We start from the raw sequence: 21057 nt of genomic DNA, 5'->3' as shown, positions 1-21057 counted from the left end.
ATCAGAAGCACAAAAACATGAGGGAAATAAGCCAGAAATACCAAAATACTGCTGCGCTATCAACAGTGGCTGATGGACTATATTTACTGATTGTACTTCAGAACAGAGCCTTTGTCAAACCACAAGAAAATAAGGGGAAAAGAATCTGAACCCTAAAGGATCGATTCCTTAGGCTTCCCTGGAGCAGTGCAGTTGGATATTGCTTTAACAATAAGTAAATTAATTGTAAAGCTTAAAATGAAAGAAAGAAAGATTTCATTATTACGTCTAAAGGATATTCTGCAACTTTTAATGTGTTTATCCATACAACTTTCTTTAGGCAAATACCCATCCCTATATTTTATTCACACAAACACTGTCCTGGTATCTCTCAGCATGGTCAGAAATTTATCCCCTTTGTTAAAAGGTCACCGTAATAATTCAGTAAAATGGCTAGGTAGCGTTGGGTATTGTTCCTCTTGCATTCTGTGCAATTATTTGCTTAAGATAACCCCATAGACACTGTATAGTCCGAGTAGTAGGATCAACAAAATTCCTCTGATGATTTATTGCAAGGTGGTTGTATCACATGATTCATGTTCATAATCAAACTGCTCGGTAAGTCATGAGAATACCACAATCTTTTATACACCTTTTGGGGGGGGCGGAGACTGAGAAAGGCGATAATGGATTTAAATATAAGAATTTAATAGGAATATAAAAATATTAAATTCTTTTGTTTGAAATGGATTTGAATATAATAATTTAATAGGAATATAAAATTATTAAATTTTAATATAAGAATTTAATAGGAATATAAAACTAAGAGAATTTATTGCGATTCAAGCAGATTTTGAATGTTGGGTTGTATTAGGAGCGCTCTATTGGCTGACACATAAACTGATTTTACTTAACTAGACTGTGGAAGTTGCTGGACCTTGGACTATAGTTAAAAATTAAGACGCTAAAAGAGATAGAGCATGTGATATAGAATAAAATAGAATATTTGGTAATCATATGGTGTACAATCTACTGCTTTTATTGATTTATCATTTCATTTTATCACATATTTGTGTATAAAAGCTATTGAATATGTTTTTATTCTATGAAGCCATTATTACTGAATTGTGAAAATGCTGAAATTTCAGTTGGCTAAAGGGAAGAATAAGAGGCACATCAGATTTGATGATTTCTATGTTAAATAATGATTTTAACTTAGAAACCTTACTTTTCGATTTTTTTTTTCAAATTAATTTTATTTTGGCAACCCTATTGTCATTTATAACCGAAATTAATGCAACGTAATACAATAGCAACGTAGCATATAATTCTGTAGTGTTTAATGTGTGCAGTGCCAAGTTTATATGAATCTTTCATGTTTCCTAAGTGATAACAGATTGTTGTTACCATGGGAAGAACAACCATAATGCATATGGTATAATGTATGTAGTGTTTAAAGTGCATGATGACAAGATTACGCACGATGCTGAGTTTGTCGAGTTCTTTGATTTTTTTTAAGCGAAAACAGATTGCTATGTACAAAGGGACAATAACAGTCATGCGTCATAAAATATATATAATGTGCACGGTACTGAGTTTGTGCAATTCTTTGATGTTTTATATAAGGGAAAACAAACTGCTGTGTCCACGGGGAGAGAAAAATAATGCATAAAATATTAAATTTCTGTAGTTTCATAATTCATAATAATGACTTAAATAAAAATTGAATAACTTTTATAGAACTTCGAATATTTAACACATCTAACAAATGCAGATTTTTTTAATATCAAAAATCCTTATTATTAAGAAGATATTTTCATTGTTTTTAGGTTTTGACAAAAATGAGTCTTTTTGATGAAGGTATGAATGGGACTTTGGCACATCTTTGGCAGTCAAAAGAAGGCAATTTGGAAAATGTTGTTCATTATCCAGCTGCTACATATGGAATAGATGCATATACAACTCTGCAGGTAAGATATTATTTCTGAATGCATTTTTGAGATTTGCTTCAATTCATAAACATTTAGGAAGCTAAAAATGCTTTAAAAAAGAATTTAGTTAAGTATCATTACATAAAAACTATGATATCATAGCTTTAATTTAGGATAAATTATTTCAAAGTGTTTAAATTACTTTCAAATATACTAGATTAAAAAATACATTTGAATGTCAGCGAAATTCTTTCTGAGTATTTAGATTATTTTCAAATCAGCCAGATTCAAAACTTCTGAACAGTGACTGAAATTTTAAAATCTTAAGAATTCAGTTTCATTAAATAGGATTATCCTTCAAATTCAAATACAAATAATGCAATAAATTGAAATTTTCAAACTGAGCAGAAATAGAGTGAACTTATTTTAACTCCATGATTCTAAGTAAATTTTGGTCTTTAGTCGAGATGATCTTCTTAGAAAAGTGATGTTCAATAATGATATTTGTTTATAATTTGACTTCAGAAAAAAGTCTTAAAAATGGGAAAATTTAGATTAAAATTTTGTTAAATTTAGATTATTTGCTTAATCTTCCTTCATATTTTCAGTAATGTGGCAAGTTGTTCTAATAGCTTAAAAAATGGGTTTTTAAATATCCAAACAATTTATTGTATAGTTAATAACAGTAACAGCATATCAGCTTGTTAATTTTTTTATAAAGAAAATTACTCTTGATGTCTAATTCCTTTTTTAGAATTTTAGTATTTGTAGAATGTGTATTTAAAACAGTAAAAGTCAAAGAATGTCTCTCATTATATTGGAATTTTTTACCTAGGGTTGGAATTTAACAAATATGGTATATTTTAATTCACTAAAACTGTGCAATAAAATATTTTTAACCACATACTGTCCAAATTTGTTTTATAGTTCTGTGATTGTTTACTCAATAATTACATATTTGCTAATAATACTTATTTTATTTTTTAGTATGCTGGTCTGATCGTTTTTACTGATGCAAATATCACTCGGCGATTAGGTAAATAAGTTTTCTATAAAAAATTTTATTTTATTATTCAACCGTTGTCTTAAAACTCATAGTTGCTTGTGGAATAATACATATGTTTACTTCCTTGTACGACTGTAGATCCGCACGGAATAAAGGACTCTTTTTTTTTTTTTTTTTTTTTTTTTTCGAAAACAAATAATAAAATAGATTTTAAATGGATTCAAAACAGATTTTTCAGTGATGTCTATACCTACCAGAGTCGTAGCTAGGGTTTTCAGCGCCCAGGGAAAACTGAAGATTTCGCACCCCCTACTGCTTGCCAAGGATGGAAAACATTTAATTCTAAAATGTCGTAACATCAGTTTGGCGCCCCTTGGATTCTGCGCCCGGGGACAGATGCCCCCTTGCCCCCCTCTAGCTACGCCCCTGATACCTACGTACGTATGTATGTATCTCACATAATTTAAAAATAATTAGTCGTAGAACGTTGCGATTTTGTATATGGGACTGCTCTCTCTCTTTCTATATATATATATATATACTATATACGTGTGTGTAATGTTTTTTAAGCATAGAAGAGGAACCAGCTTGCAGTCTTTGTTGCTTATGGTGAAGGCTTACAGATGAAGATAACAAAAAAAACATGAATTTGACGAATTCACAGTCTTTTTATTTCCACGCATATAAAGTCATCTCAGCAGATGTTTATCGAATCATAATGAAATCCAATACATTTCTATGATTCAGTCCTGATGAAATAGGATAAATTTCTATGTAAATTGGTTTTTAACAAGAAATGACGAAGGCAGTTTAGCAGAGGTAAAGCGACGTGATGTTGACAGAGCGGCGATTAGGGAAGAAGAATGACGTAATTAGCTCGTCAGAGGTATTTATCCAAGAGTAGGTGCGATTCTAGAGACAAGGCTATGTTTGGTTAATATTAGTTTTAGTTGTCCTTTTCCAGTAGCGTTATATAACGTAGAAAGATCTCGAATTCGGGAGAATAGATGAATTTAGGGGGAGAGCACCAAATCTAGAGTGTTAATTTTGAGATCGCTAATAATTTTTAAAGCAGCTATCGTATTTTGTTATATCTTACATATATATACGAACAGCGTATTTCAAAAGTCCGTGAACACTTTACAAAATTTATTGTAGCCAAACGAGTAGCATTACAAAGTTGTTGCTGAAAAAAACTTACAACCTTACGCTTTAAAATGATGTATTTCGTTGCTTTGTAATACTATTCGTTTGGCTACAATATATTTTTTCAAGTGTTCCCGGACTTTTTCAAGTGTTCCCGGAAACATGCTGTGTTATACATATATTCACCTCCCTACCCAATTTAAAATTTCATAACCCGCCTTTATTTTTACAGTCGTTGCTCATAGCCATATACTTCCAATTACCGAAATGTTTTAAATGACAAAAATATAAATGTTTTGCAATGTGAAATTTAAAAAACACATTATTTTCGACTAATAATTAAATAACTTTAATGCAGTCTCCTGGTTCCTATACTTATGTTCGGCAAAGTTTTGTATTCGTTATGAGAGCTGGAACAAGGAGAGAGGTGAATTAAAAGAAAGGGTGCCAAATGTTGGAATTTCATTAAAATTTTCACGTTTGAAACACTTAAGAAGCACTGTTTTAAAATATCTTATTTAAAGCAAGAAAACTGTATTAACATTATTTACAATAATTGAAAAGTATTACATTTTTGACTAAATTCATTGTTGGAGCTGGGGAGCCAAACATCTTATTTCCTGCATTTATAATTTCTCAATCATTTTCCTGGTCAAGATGGCACTTGTTATTTATTTGACGCAGTATATTGTCAGCTTAATAAACAGCACACTCTTTAAATATGAATTAATGTGTTTACTTTTTATTTTCGTGCAATCTGATTTCTATAATACATATTTTCCATAAATTCAGGACAAGAGATCAACAAAAATTTTATATTACAATATAAATAACTCTGTAGAAATTTCAGGGAATAATTAATAAATTTAATTTATTCTCAGAACTTCTGGAGTTTTGTAGAACTGTATACTTTATTTTCTAATAAAGCTTCTGTTAAAATATATTATTTTAATTAACGTATTGACATTAATTTATGGTCAAAGAAATGTACTGTCTGAATTGTCTTAGAAACCGTAGTAGAAGTGTTGAAAAAACCGTCTATTTTGGTGCTTCTATGTAGTTCTAGCTTTTACTACAGTTTTCACTATAAAAATCCCCATTAAGTCGAAACTAGGCAATTTTGCCCTAACGTGTTTTCTAAAGGCCACAAACTGAACTTAGAATGGTGTGACGCTTTCATAGAGTTCATTTCAGCAAGACCTAATGTATTAAAACTCATTAGAAGTGCATCAGGAGTTTAAGTAAGGTTTTCTGAAATGAAATACATCTCGTTAAGAGTTTCTTGATCCATTTTTCTTTAAGAAATTTGCTCTTGAACCAGACTTATTCTGAATGACTACTGAATGCTGCTACCTCATGCCAGGCTCATTTCCCAGTGAGTAAATCGGCTACATGGGATTTTCCAAATAAATAAATTCCTATATATACTTAAGATTTGTCAAGGGCTATCCCTAGACATTTTGCGGTCTGCTGCAGTATCTGCGTCTCCTAAGTTCTGCTGCTAAGCGCCTCTCTCAATTCTAAGAATTTTGCTTTAGAAACCTTCTCTAAATCTGCTGCTTATCTGAACAAAAATTCAGTTATTCTAATTTCAAACTGTGCAAAATGTAATCTTTTGCTTTGTATCTTACAAAATCTATTTTTTGCTTATAGGAAGAAATTTACCTGAAATTAAAACACTCAATACTTTGCAGTGCAGTGTCAACATAAAAGGTTGCCGTGCTCTTTGGTATTCAGTTGAAAAAAATTGTGTACTTTTCACTGTGTCAATCATTTCTAGAGCTGTTATGTGTTGATCAGCGGCGTAGCTAGAGAGGGACAAGGGGGAACTCTGTCCCTATGCACAACATATGGAGGGCGCCCAAGCTGATGTTACAAAATTTTAAAATGAAATGTTTCCCATTCATAGCAAAAGGGGGCGGCATGAAATCTTCAGACTACGACTCTGGTGTAGTTTGGTGTTGATAGTCAAGCGGGGATGAAAGCAAAAATTAATAAATAATGATTAACCAAGTTGGCGTAAAGGGTATAAAACTATTCAGTAGTTGTATACTATATACTGATTCCCATATCTAAAAACTCTTCACTGCCAATTGCTTTTTCAGTTTATGCAATTTTCCTGGCTTCATTGTCAGTCTATAGAAATCTTTTAAAACTGTTAAAAACTTTTGGCCGAACCCCACGGGAATCAGCATTCAACATTGGTGCATTCATCTGTTCCCATCCGTTGTTAATCATCTCAGTGCAGTGGCTTGTGTTGAATTGCTTCTAAAATGCTATTAGCGTGCCATGTTTTCCTCCATTTAGTGCTTTAATTGCAGATGTGTAAACATGCCTGAATATCCTTGAAAGGCTTTGAATGTTTTATGATTCCTTGATCCATTGGGTTGATTAAAGCATAGATCCATTGGTTTGATTGGTAGATTGATTTGATCCCATGTTCCATTGGTTTTATTAAGTAGAAATGTTAAAATTTCTACATTTGGATGCAGTGCTGTGAGGTCGACCTCATGGCAATGCGGCTAATGCTTTGCAATATACTGGGTATCAGGGTCGTTCCTAGCGGGGGAGGGATGCAACGCGTAAAAATACGCGCGCGGCGAAAATCAGGGGCAGCCGGACTCTCGCGATACTACGACTAAATATTTTAAATTCATTGTAAGTACTTTTTGTACAATTTGTCATATGTAAGTACTTAGTGAGTATGAAATAAAAATTTTATTAATCATTGAGCATTTTTTTTTTTTTTTTTTTTTTTTTTTTTTTTTTTTTTTAATTAGAGGGGTCGCGATTCTAGGAAAGTTCGCGAGCAGCCAATGGCCTAGGAACGGCCCTGCCGTATATGTACTAAATTCTAGCACTGGATAAATTACATGGAAAAATTAAGATAACACGTATATGCAAAATCATATTCTGCAAGTCCACGTTCGGCAAAGGTTTACTATATCATAATCTATCAATGATTGAAAAAACATAATATCATTCTGGGAACAACGATTTTTTTAGAAAGTTTGATGAATATTTTAATTGAATAATTTGATGTTTATCATTTGTAGAACTAATATTATTAAATTTCTTATCTTTATTTTTTAGATTTCTGTAATCAGAGTTTAGGCTATTTAAGTTGCCTGGAGGAAAAGTGCTACAGATTTGACCAACACTGCGACGGATATAAAGATTGTAATGATGGTTCAGATGAAACTGGATGTAGGTTTTTTTATTTACCTTTAACTGATCTAATGGATTTTTATTATTAGCATTGTTATTATTTTATTATTATAATGAATTAGCAGCATCTTAAAATGAATTTTTTTATTGAAATATGAATAACTTATTTTTTAAATTAGGCCCTGCTAAAGATGATATCAGACTGAAAGAGTTCAAAATGAATCGTATCAAGCGTATTCAACGATTGTATGACAATGCTTGGCTTTGGCATGATATCAATATTGGGTAAAAATGTATTTTTTAATTATCACCTGATTAAGCTGTTTTCAGAATAAATTTACAGAATTGACCCCTTTTTACATTTTATATGATATACAGCATGTTTCAAAAGTCCGGGAACACTTTAAATTTATTGTAGATTGTTAAAAAATTGTATTATACAAAATTTTCCTTTTCAAAACTGGGATCGCTGATCATTAGGATGTAACTTTTGCACTAACTGTGTCGGTATGGTTTCATGGTCGGTATGTCCGGTATGGTTTTACGCAAAACACGCTACATAATTGTTGTGGACATTTCTAACGCTTGCAAAGCTCTGCGTATAGATTTTCTCGGACTCCTTGGGAAAGCTTCTCACTCGTTCAATGTTATTTGCATTACATCTTGCACTGCCGATCACATCTCATCTTGGCACACAAACACCCTGTTTCAATGAACTTCACATTTCAATTGTAGATTGCGTTTCTGGGTTGAACTGCTTTCTCGTACTTCTTCCGAAATTTTCGTTAGACATCTGTTGCACTCTTTGTTTTATCAAATTCTAGCATGAAAATAGCCTTCTCAGCTCCAAAAAGTGCCATCTTAATTATGGTATAACCTAGCGACGATACATGGAACTGCACCTAACACTTGCAATAAGAAAATAATTTACAGCTCTTTGAAATGATGTACTTTGTTTCTTTCCAAAGCTACTCATATAGATACAATAAACTTTTTAGAGTGTTCCCAGAATTTTGAAATATGCTGTATATACAGGATCAGCACCAGAGTAGGTGCAAGGAAGTGGCAGAATACAGAAGTGTTAAAAAACTTCGAATTTAGAATTCATTGCGCATCAGAATTTAGGGTCATCAAAATTTTTAGAGGATGAACTGCTATGTTGTTATATTAATTCTTGCGTACTTTTTTGCAGAATTGATTTTTTGTGTAATTTGCATGCATGATTTTTCTAGGCCTCTGGGTTATTATATTTTTAATGTACCTGTTCCCGAAATTCCTACACGATGGATGGTTAGTTCTTTTGGTATGAATAATGTAGATGGTTTTGGAATCCAAGACAAAACAATTGAAGTGAGTGTCTTTTCAGCTCATCTTATTTTGTAATGACAGTTTTACTTGATTTAGTTCTTAATTGCTTTTCATTTTGTATTTTTTCTCTTGGGGATAAAAGAGTGAATAGTATTAACCTGACTGTTAGGTAATTTTTAGTGCTCTTAATTCAGGTTATATTTATTAAAAAATATATTTGAAAAATCTGATTTATTTATTTTTGAAGCTTTTTTCATTTGCTAAAGTCAACTAAATATGATTTACAGTTTATTTATCAATAATTCGAAGTGTAAATCTAAAAATTTGTGATAACACTTTCTGAATGACAACATGTAAATATTTTTGTCCCCTCTAAAAAAAAGCCATAAAAGAAAACCTGTAATTTATTTTATAATAGCCACATTTAGTTAATTATTAATTAAAAGCTAGTATACTCCAAACTTTAAAAAATTGCAACAAAGATTTTTTAAAAACTTTTTTTGAAAGAATTCCATCATGCATTGAGGAAAAGAATTCAAATTGTTTCTTTAACTCTTTGAAATCCAGACCCTTCGCTAAGCTGTATCCTCAAAATACCCGAACCGCCCAAAATACTTTTCCAGTTTCACAGCAATTTCCTTCCCTTCCCGTCCATTAACGCAGAAAACAGGTGTGAAGATTTCCAATGACATCCTTTGTACTTTCTAACAATGATTCCATAAGCCTTTGACCCCGTTCTTTATAAAACTATTCTGAAGGTCAGATCAACAAGCCTTTCCGGCTTTGTTATGATCACGACTGAGATTTTGTTTATTTCCGTTATTTTTATAGGAAGGAATAAATTGTTTAAAAATAAATATAATCCTTAAATTTTTAAACTGCTCTTTTATTGCTGTTTAAATCTTAAAACCACACTGTACCACAAAAGAATCAACAACGAAATGTCACGATCAACCAGAAGAATGTCAAGATAAAAAAAACCTCTTAGGACAAGCTGTTTGCAGTAAACTGATACAATGCATTTGGCGAAAGTGCACCTGCTACTGCATACCTTAGGGGAAGGGAAGAAAAGAAGATTACAATCTCGGCCGTTTTCGGGCGGTTCTGGTTGTTTCAATGTAGGGCCGCGTCGGGCGGATTGGATGTGAAGGAGTTAATAATTAGTACCATAATAATTATGTGGGTATTAGTTTATTCAGTGATTGAGAAATGTTTTTTATTTTAATTAAATGAAAATAATCTTCAACCTTTTTCTGTTAAAACTGAGAAGGATCGTATATTCTCATATAAATATAGAACTAATATTTTAATTTGGAAGTTCGTGTATTGTTCTGATAAGAGCTACTAGATTATCATCTTCACTAACATGCTGTCAATATATTCTGGCTTTTAAAATATCAGTTCCATCTCTGGGTCCCTCATTCTCTTTTACTCGTTTTCAGAAAATTTCAGCAGAAGTTTTAATAAGTTTTTCTGAAAAATCTGGAAAATTTCATTCATTACTTATGAGCACATTATGAAAGTAGATGTGTAACTTTCGTGTTTTAATATATTCTGATTTTTTCTCACCAAATAAAAGATATTTTAATTCACAGGTAATATTTCAATTTTTTTTTTTTTTTTTTTTTTTTTTTTTTTTTTTTTCAGTTCCATGCCTTTAAAGGCTTTTAAAAACTTTATTTCTGCTGTTTGCATTATTTTATAAATTCTATATTTTTTGTACATATTTAGTAACTTCTACCTAATGTAAATGGTTGATTGAGCATCCTATTTATTAATTTTTTATCAAATATTTTTATTTTATTTAAATATAATCTAAAAATTAGTCTCTTAGACAGTAAGTCTAGCGGTGTTCCATCTAGATTTTGCAGCTGAATTTTCATTTTTCATCTATATACAACTGCGCGAATGAACTAAAAAATATTTTTCACATTAACCGCTAAAAGTTGACGTGTATAGCAGTATCTTACTGCTATTGTAGTGTTATTTATTTTGTTTTCTATACTGTTTTGCAGTTCTGATATTTTGTAAATAAATTGTTGTGACTGGAATTTATATTTATTTATAAAAAAGGTTTTTATGCACATACATGTCACAAATAACAGTTTAAATAAATATAAATATAAATATTTTTGAATGATTGCAAAGGCAGACTCAGATAATTTTAAAATTCATATGAACATTTTAATATTTTAATTTCAAACGAAAAAATGTTATTTTATTTCTAGCGAATTCATTTATGCAAACTTTTTTAAAGTTTTCTAGCGTAAAGCCTTTTTATATGAACGTGGAAATGCCAACAAAAAGCATGCAAGGAGAACAAATTGGCATTCGGATAAGTGTTTTCAACTATATGCTGTATGAAATAGAGGTAATTAATCAATTTTTACATTAATTGCATGTAGCTTCTTTATCAAAATAAGAATCATTCCCATTATGAGACAACTTGCGCCAAACACCTTTCTGTAGAAATATATATATATATATACGAGAGACAAGTTTTTTGTTTGCTATCATTAAATTAAATATGTTATTTTATCTCTTATCATAGTATTTATTTTTTGAGGAAAATATTGGCAATAAGAAGCATTAAAGTGTTATTCCATTTCATTCTTTGTTTACTGAAATAAGAAATCTGATAGACATATTTCATATCTAGAAAAGGTTTACTTCGGTCAAAATGAGTTGATCATAATAATGCATTTATAATTTAATTTATTTGTGTTAAATAAATATGTATATATCCGTTTCATGTATATATATATATATATCTTCTTAAAGCATATGAACCAAAATAAAATTGTGTACAAAGTAATTTGCATTTTATTCAATAAATTTGTGGTTTAATTAAGAACAGAAGTTTTGAAATTAAATGAATTTTAATTAATTCTATTTTAAAAATGCAAGAAAATGATTTCCAAGAGTACAAGAGTAAGATGGTCCACAGAACATGTATAAAAGTGGTCTCCACTTCAAAAAAAATTTAAGAATGCTGATTTACACTCAAGAATATACTAGAACTGTTGATAAACATACTAGAGTGTAAAAAATATATAAAAAGTAAAAGGTCTTGTACAAAAGGTACTAGTGGTAGTTAACCTGATATTCAGTATAATTAATAAGATTCATTTGATTTTTAATTGCATGCTCATTGATATTAATGATCTACTATTAAAGGCTACTTTTGGAGACGTGAGTAGTTATATTTACTTTGGGAAAGAAATTTCGTATTTGTATGCTTTGCAGTAAATTTACAGTTTTGAACAAATTTCAGAGATATATGATTATTAGCCCCCAAAGCGCTATTAGCTCAAAGTACGATTTTGAGTTGATTCACTTTAAATGTTATCGGCTGTCAAAGCCTTGTTTTACTTTTCATGCAAGTCCGTTGCCATTCAGCCGAATGTAAGATATTTATTTTTCCGGTTGAATATGTCTGTTATGGATGAAAAAGTAAGCTGTTGAAAAGCAATACATGCAATTCTTAAAAATATTATTTTAAAAAATTTTTAATTCAATTGATTGAAAAAAAAATGTATTTAGTTCATGATATATCTAATTCAAACCATTCAATATATTTATACAATGTTGTATATTTTTTTCACTTTTCAAATAAACAGAAGCTGTGGAACATTCCCATGTTAGTCTATAAATCTCTCTTTATCCCATGACATCTCTATGGGTACTCTCTACTGATAAACCATATTCAACTTTAAGCCAACCCTCTTGGAAGCCGTTAAAATCTGAATCTTTTGAATTTTTTAAAATTTTATTTTATGTATTTTTCATTATTTAAACAGTAATCGATGAATAATGAGCAATTTTTTTTGTTTGTTTTTATTGTTATTCTTTTTGATCATCAATTTTAAATATAAAAAAGTCAAATAAAAATTTAAATATGAAAAAGTAAGTATGTTAGTAGGAAGTAATATTTTAATGTTCAGGTGAATTATTTATTTTAGTGTGTACTGTAATTATTAATTCTCTTCTATTATTTTTGCATGTTAGGCTCTCGTCGTAGTAGCTGATTCTCCTGATTACAAATTTGTCCACGTTGAATCATTTGGGAAAGTTGAATCTTATAAACCAAGAACCTCTTTTGGAGAGCATCAACATTTAGTTTTCGTAAGTTTCTGTTCGTTAAAAAACTTAGAGCTTTTATCAACACCATTTTAGTTATTAAAAGTTACTGTGTTGCAACATTTTTAGTCTTTGTTAATTGCAATGGTTGTAAGTAGGAATTAAGTTATTTGTCGTACGAGTGTTTTGCAATTTGAAGTAATGATTTGAAAAAAAAAATCTATAAAATTAACTTTATTTAAATAAAAGTAAACATTATCTTCAAAGAAAATACTTTATGAACTTCTTAATCTTCTGTATTCTTTAATTAGGCCAAGCATATAAACAAGAAAAATTTGCCTTATTTAGTTTAACTCAAATCCTTAAAGTATTGCAAAATTGTATTTTAAAATTTGCTTCTAAAATTGTCAATCAATATTTTTGATTACAAAATGCCTTGCATGAAACTTCAAAATATTTCTGAAGCACTGCAAAATTTTGCCTGCATTAATATTTTTTAAATGAATCATTTGGAATTTTATTTTCATGTTAGGAAATTAGTTTAGAATGATTTTCAAATCATTTCACACTCATTTAAACGCTTTCTTACAGGTCAGCAAATTTATAGCTTTCTTTCTCAATATACTTTTATAGTTGTATAAAGTAAATTTATATCTAAAGAAATGTTGATGGCTTTCTAATGAGTATCATTCTATTTAGATAAAGCCTGGCAAAGCTGTTGTTGTGTATATGCCTATTGTTCCTACTCGTCTTGGTGACATTGATGTAACTATAATGACAAAATCTCAAGTAGCTAAAGATGTTGTGACTAGGCGAGTTCATGTCGAGGTAAGTCATTCAAAATTTTCTTTCGATTTAATTTATTATTTTTAGAGATTTATCAACAAACTGCTATTCAGTTATGTAGTAACTAGAAGGCCTGGCGGTCATACGAAATGACCGCTGTTCTAGATATTATAAATTGTAATTAAAATGATTTGTGCAAAGGTGTCTGCTAATTCAAACTGAATTACCCAGGGCAGGCGGCGAGGACGCCCCTTTCCTTACTGTCCCACGGGGTTCCCCCTTCTACTTGCTTAATTGCTTAGAGTGCAGTGAACGAAACCACTGGCGGTACATTTCTTAAGAGCACACCGCTAGCTCAATCAATAAAGGTAATTTAAATAATGAAATGTTAATTCACATGTCAATGATCTCTTTGCACACAACATTTCTTGTGTAGATCTTTCCATCATTTGTAAGCTCGCCTTGCAGAGGACCATCCATTATGTTTAATTTTACGTCCTTCTTTCACAAACTTTTGAACAGGCAACATAAAGTTGACCGTGTCCAAATGCAATCTCAGGTAAAAAAAATGCCAACACGCTTAAGCGTTTGGCCCTCAAATTTATGGATGGTCATAGCAAAGGCAAGTTTTACAGGAAATTGTCTACGTCTCAATTGAAACGGCAACCCTGTGCTGTGGCAACTTCACCCCATTGGCTAGTACAGTTACGCAAGCAACAAATAAACTATCAGCGACAAACAGACACTTAAGCCGCATATATATATATGGGGTGAAGTAACATTATCTCCTCCGAAACGGCTGGCTCCCGGGCTTAGTGAAGCACACCGTTAGATTCCGCAGGTCCGTGGTCCATTTTGACCATTCGCGTATTCTTGGGACTTTAATTAGCCGGGATATTAATTAAAAACTAATTTTCCCGTAGGTTTTCCCTAAATTTTCCACTTTCTTTCTTGGGTTTTCCCTATTACAGTGATTTGGCTACGTGCCAAACTCTTTTTTCTCGAATATATACGGAACGGCGCCGAGTTGAAAATCGAGACGCGTATCCTCGGATTCCAAAAAACTCCGAATCCTTTGATACCGTTCTCATCTTCGTACGACTTTAATCGGCCGAGATATTAATTAAAAACTGCGTAAATGTTAATTTCCGCGCTCATTTTTCTGAGTGGCAACAATAAACTATCGGCGACACACACTTTAGCCGCTTATATATATAAAGAATTTCAAATTGACCAGGGATAGCATCTTTGAATAAAAGAAAATTACGATTAGAGGAGTTAAGAAAAGCAGGAAAGGGGAATATCGTAATTTCGGGTAGATAAGCCGCCCTGGCGTATACGCCGCACACATGATAATTGACTGAAAAAAATAAAAGGTCATCGGATAAGCCGCACCGTCATATACGCCGTAGCCAAGCATTCCGAAGCATGGCAATTAATATTCATTCATTCAGTAATTCCCTGCCATACAAGATGTAATCATCATTGATAACATTTACAACATAAATGTAATCAGTAATATCTAAATAAAGAAGAAACATCTTACATTGAACTTGCCGAAAACGATGGTGTGTGTTGGTGTATTTAATTATGGCAAAGCACACTAGGGCTATCTGCCTAAGGGTAGGGATGCCTTCATGGAGGACTTTCTAAGGGAAACTGGCTCGTACACACGCTACACATGGGGAAACCACGAAAACGGCCAGGATTCGAACTTCGGACCGAACTACCAGTGTTCAGCGACTTTACCGCTCGGCCGCTTGCCGAAACGAACTCTGATGATTTCTTATATATTATTTTTACGTTTTTGGTAAATTCCATTTATCAGCATAAATTACCACATTATGAAAAATAATACGTAAATTAGATAAACAAACAGAATTTTCTAATTAAATTAAACTACATTTATTTATACAAAACCTTCAAAATCCGACTCTTCGATGTCTGATTTAAATAAATTTAACAAATGTCCATCAAGGTCAGTTTCATCATTCTATTCTAAACCACTTCTTTCAACGTCACTATCTTCACTTTCATTTTCTTTTTCAATGATTTCCGATTTAATGAAAGCCGATACGATCGTATCAGCTCGGACTGATTGTCATGCTTTATCGACCCATAAGGCAGCCTCCTCATACGAAGCTTTTCTCATTCGTCCGGAATTCGTGAAGGAATGGAGTCCGCTTTGCATCCATTCCTCCCACTGCCTTCGTAGTTCGTGCTTGAAAGTTCTATTGATACTGAGATCTAGCGGCTGTAAAATTTTTGTAAGCCCACCTGGTATCACTGCGAGACATCGGTGCTAAGTTTTTTTTTGCTTCAGATCTTACCGTATCCGCTAAATGGGATCGCCTTGAATCCAGAACAATGAGTCCTCAGGGTTGGAAAAAAGCACCTTTCCTTTTCGATAAATTTCTCTCAGCCAAAACATCACCCCTTCTTCGCACATCCATCCTTTTTCGTTGACGCAAATAATAACTCCTTTGGAAAGTTTCCTTTCGTAATTGTTTTTCTTGAAAATGATCAAAGGGTTAACTTTTCTCCATTGGTGGCATAACCCAAAACACAAGTAAAAGAAGTCTTTTCATTCCCGGTTGTTAACACTGAAATAGTTTTTTCCTCTATTGAATGAACAGTTCTGCTCGGAGGACAATCAAAAGTAACGGGCACTTTGTCCATATTAATTATTTGCCCTCTTTTCAAATTTTGTTCAATTTTGTTAGATGTATATTCAAAAAAGCTATCTTTTTTTCAAGCCAGTCCGCTGGAAGCTTTTTGTCCAACTGTTGTTTTGGTCCGGACGTATAATTTCTTTCGCTTCATGAACCTGAAATACCAATTAGGTCCTCCAACAAAATTTTTAATGCCCATTTCTTGAGAAAATACCTTTGCTTGAAGGCAAATTCTAACTGTTGATACTGATAATCCACTTTTTTCTCTGCTCTATTGTCCATTTCTCTAAATTGTCTTCCAAAACAGGCCAGGCTATGACACCAGTTCGACGAGATCTTTTATTCTTAGGCATTTTCTCTAATTCTTGTTCAGACATCCACCGCCGAATGCATCGCTCGTCAATTTGAAATTCTTTAGCCGCAGCGCGATTTCCAATTTCGATGGCTTTCTTTACTGCCGAAAGCTTAAAAGCAGCTGTATAACTTTTTCTTCGAGTAGCAGCAATGACAATATTAATATTTTTAAAGTGCAAATGATAAGGCAAACAAAAAGCAAGCTACAAAGCAGTAAAAACGTGTATGAATGAACACAGCACTTGGCAAGTAAACGTAGCTGTTGCCAGTAAAACAAAAGTCATAGGTTTGATTTAGCGATTTTTTAAGGACAGAAGAAAACTAAAATTCCCTCAGATACGCCGCCAACCTAAATTTTCCTCTTTTAAACACGTATAAGCCGCGGCTTATCTACCCGAAATTACGATAATCCACATTAGAATTAACAGAAAAATATTGTTAACAGTTTACCTGTATATTCAAGCATTTTTCGGTGGAGAATAAGTTCATTTGGTTGCACATATTAAAACAGTATACTAAAAAAAAAAAAAAAAAAAAACACTATAAGTAATGATGTAACAATAAACATCATTAGAAGTGAAGAAACTAAGTTACACATAGAATTCAAGAGCAACCATTTGTAAGAGAACTTCATGACCAAATAATAAAGTCGCTGAGCGCTGATAGTTTGTCCTCGATTCAGTTCTAAGTGAATAAACGGGCAGCACGGAAGTTTTCATGGTTTTTCACTTGCCAGTTTCCTTTAGAAAGCGCACCACAAAGGCATCTCTCCCGTTAGGCAGATAGCCTTTGCAAACTGTGCCACAGTTTAAATAAACCAATCCAGTCAATGTAAAGTTTTAACTGGTGTAAAAAAAAAAGGGGGGGGGACAGGTTGAAGTTTTTTTGTGTACAACGTTTATGTACCATATTTCCTCACAAATTCTCTCCCTAGTGTTTTAGCACAAGATTCTGAAAATTTAAAAAAATATTCTTAAAATTTTCTCTCTTTCTCATTGCATTCAAAGAACAAACTCCCCTAAATTTTAAAATGGTTTCATCCATAGTGACTGTTTTTGTCTTACTAACGAAAACAAACCCTCGCATACTACCTGTGAAGGTCATGCTGTATATTTCCCTTCTAACTGTTGAATTTTATGCCAGCATAATACAAGAACAGACCCCATCACGGCAAAGCAAAGATAAACTGGCATACAGTCTATGATTTCACCAAGTTGATTGGACTTTCATCTTTACTAATTATTTATGGGTGTTTCAAGGATGTAGCTGAGGCGAGAATAAGAAAGAGTGAGATTCAAGTAGCAGGGAAGTAGAAAGGAAGACATCTATCTATATAAGAAATGAATACATATTCGATATTTTAATGGTAATGCTACTGTGTGTTCTTATTGGAATGCAGGTTTCGTTTAAAGAAATAATATTACTTTTCATTTATGTTCTTACTGTAACCGCTTCCTTCGGAATTTAAATGATTTGTATAATTTCTGCTCAGGATTTTCAAAGATAAAATTGTGAAAAAAGCGGAAAAAATATTATATTCTGGATTGCATGCAATTAAATATGCACCTTTGTTTAAAAAAACTACTACCATATGCGATTTTGTATTGTTTCACTTTTTATTCAAGTCTCAGCTTTTCTTTCGTATCTAATAATATGTCTGTTGTTGATGAACAAACTAGATTATTTAAAAGCAATAGATGCAGTTCTTAAGAACAGTATTTTTTTACTTTGGAATATGAGTGAGTTAAATAAAAACACATTTATTCCATGCTATCTCTAACTAGAAACATTAAATCTTTTACAGAATTACATTACATATTTCTCCCGTTTTTAATGCACAGAAGATATACAACATTCCCATGTCAGTCTAAATGCATATTCATTATAATACACCATTATAATACACTATAACAAGTTTTTCTGTTCCACCTGGGGCATGTCTGTTGATAATTTCTGATAAAAGAGCCCTTTCAGGGGATTGTTAAAATCTGAACCCTTTCAGACTTTTATTATCATTATTATTATTTTGCAGGCTGATGGCATACCTCAGTACAGGCATACTACCGTGCAGCTGGACTTGAGTCAAGGAGCTTATCTTATTAAATACTTGGATACAAATATTACAGAAACACCGATAGTTCCTTATCGGCTAGACAGATTATACATGTTTGGATCAAATCAAGCTCAGATTTCTGTTGTTGGTTTGTATAGACTTCTTTTCATTTTAATGTTTGGTAAAATAACAATGTTGAATTAGAGAGATTGTTTAGAAATTACATGACTTTGTTGAAACGGATTAAAAACGAAATGCTCCATGTCTGCTACCGTAAAACTTTCTAAAATTCAGTAAACCAGTATATTTGTTCATACTGTAGGCAGTGCTTAATGTGATTGCAGTTATAGTTCGACCGTCTGAAACGCAACTTTGGCTGGCATTCTGCCAACACATAGACTCGCGCAAAAGGGGCGTTATTACTTTTTGCGACGTGAAAGGTCACCTGAAAGTCTTCTCTTCTCCGGAGAGAGAGAGAGAATTTATATGTTCGAGGGAAAGAATGTCCCCATCCTTCCACCCTAGAGAATAATTCGGTTCGAATGGCGCATACGCGTTTGCGCTCATGGTCACGGATGAGGCGGTGGAACTATATAATTTTGGTATTGGTATCAAAATGCTGAAATTCTGCCCATTTGTATACAAAAACGGGGGAAATAAATTTCTTATTGGGATCAACAATTAACATAAGTAAAACATAAAATCGCCATATAAGGTCGAAATAAAGTATAGAAGTTGCCAAATAACAAGACATATCGCCAAGAAGGTGTTAAGTCGCCAACTATCGTGATTTTGATTTAAGGCAACATTTAGGATTTATAACCACTTCTCAGAAAGACGGTAAAGAACTGTTTTAAGCATGCCAGCCTTTTAATAAAGAAGGAAGCTGAAAAATTAGTATGTCTCCAACTAACGTGAATTTTCAGGAATTTAATGATTCCGTTGATAATAATGTAAAAACTGAAGTTGCAACATTAATGCTAGAGGATGCCTGTCGCCTCCTGAAACAAATCCAAGCTCATTATGTGATAAACTGTTTGAAGAAGCTAATGAGGAATGAATTGTGAGTGACGAATTTGAAGATGCGAAGAGAATTTCCTATAAATGCTGATATGAGAATTCTAATTATCCGAACCATTTGGGACCGAATCGGATAATTGGATAACTGGATACTTGTATAGCCGGATAATTGGATTTTTTCCGAAGAAAGGGTCTACGTACACTTTAATTAATTACTGTATTTTGAAAATGGGAGAAAAAACTATTTTTAAAGGAAAAGAGGTTTTAATTAACTAAAATGAAAAGGTAATGCTTTTACTGCACAGTACTTACAAGTACTGAAAGTCATTGCTTGCTGAATTTCTCGGTGAAAGTTTCGGGCAGGCAAGTCGCGCATCCCTTTGACAATGACATGGTCACATTTGGCTGACGCTCCATGCACTTCAACGCAGTTTCAAGGCTTCACTAGCAGATGGTTCCCATGTCTGCTTCAACTTCGACATTAGGGTCATCATCTATTTACTTTTAATTGTTTCATTCAACATTGAAATAATATTAGGAATTCACAAAATGTATTTAGATTTTTAAGTTTCTTGTTTGGAAAACTGCTGTTGTTATCATTTTAATATGAAGATATAAAACAAATATTGTACTAAATTTTGCGTTATTCAGTATATTTAAGAAAATAAAAGCCCTTACCCAAACTTTATTTTCACGACCGTTGATTGTAAATATCAATTCCAATTACAAAGCTATTTCAAATGGCACAAATACTCATGTTTCCCATTTTTTAATTTAAAAAAACTCAACTTTGTAAAAATTCTGAAATCTAATTTTCCATCTATTTATTTCCGTGCTCCCTATACTTACAGACAGAATGTTTTTGTACTCGTTATAAAAAATAAAGTATGAAAAACCTGGCTGCCTGACAACAAAGATTGGCAGAGATATTTCATTTTGAAATTGGATACCATATTTTTGGAGCCATGCCAAATTGAAGAGCAGAATGTTTGCATTTGTATCCAAGTAAAAATAAAATGTCTTAGGAAAAGGTTTCTGATATTAATAGTTTATGTGATAAGTATTTCTATGCAGATTGTTGTAAAATGTTTCGATCAATACAAAGATGTAGTTCAAAGAGGATATCTTAAAACTCTGTAGAACGCATGTCAGAGAAAACATCGGAATGCTTCAATATTGCCGTATAGCCGACTCATAACATTATTTGCATAAATTAAATTTAAAATTATTTCTAATTTAATTAATTTTTTGTATCGTATTATTTAATTTTGTATTTGTATTTTGTATTGTATTATAAATTTAAGTAATAGATTCATTGTAAAATAACAAGATTTCAGGAGAATATCAATAACTTATTTTTAACATTTAAAAACTCGCATGAATAAATTTATAATTTTGTTATAAATATAATTTATAACAAAATTATAAATTAAAAAAATATTACATACTAATAAATAATGGAAGAATGGTATTTAAGATCGAATAAATGAACTTCGCATTTGTGACAAAGATGATGTCAAAAATCACAAATTCTGAAATTTATTATCTTGGTAA

The 21057-nt window shown here is 32.0% G+C and overlaps 1 protein-coding gene across 2 annotated transcripts in view; it reads left to right on the top strand.

The window, feature by feature from the left end:
• Mcr (macroglobulin complement-related) overlaps positions 1-21057 on the top strand; it is a 239657-nt gene that overhangs the window by 181726 nt on the left and 36874 nt on the right. For both annotated transcript variants that reach the window (XM_085819950.1, XM_085819951.1), the window contains exons 17-25: positions 1809-1949; positions 2898-2946; positions 7156-7269; positions 7410-7515; positions 8463-8580; positions 10796-10909; positions 12547-12663; positions 13318-13446; positions 18463-18631. In XM_085819950.1, the coding sequence (XP_085676076.1) occupies positions 1809-1949; positions 2898-2946; positions 7156-7269; positions 7410-7515; positions 8463-8580; positions 10796-10909; positions 12547-12663; positions 13318-13446; positions 18463-18631 (1057 nt within the window). The remainder of the gene's footprint in view (positions 1-1808; positions 1950-2897; positions 2947-7155; positions 7270-7409; positions 7516-8462; positions 8581-10795; positions 10910-12546; positions 12664-13317; positions 13447-18462; positions 18632-21057) is intronic.

The sequence above is a fragment of the Stegodyphus dumicola genome, chromosome 7 (genome assembly GCF_044657685.1).
Source record: "Stegodyphus dumicola isolate Sdum_Otavi_A_Nest chromosome 7, ASM4465768v1".
NCBI lineage: Eukaryota > Metazoa > Arthropoda > Arachnida > Araneae > Eresidae > Stegodyphus > Stegodyphus dumicola.
Note: the sequence above shows the minus strand (reverse complement) of the source record. Positions and strands in the feature narration are given on the sequence as shown.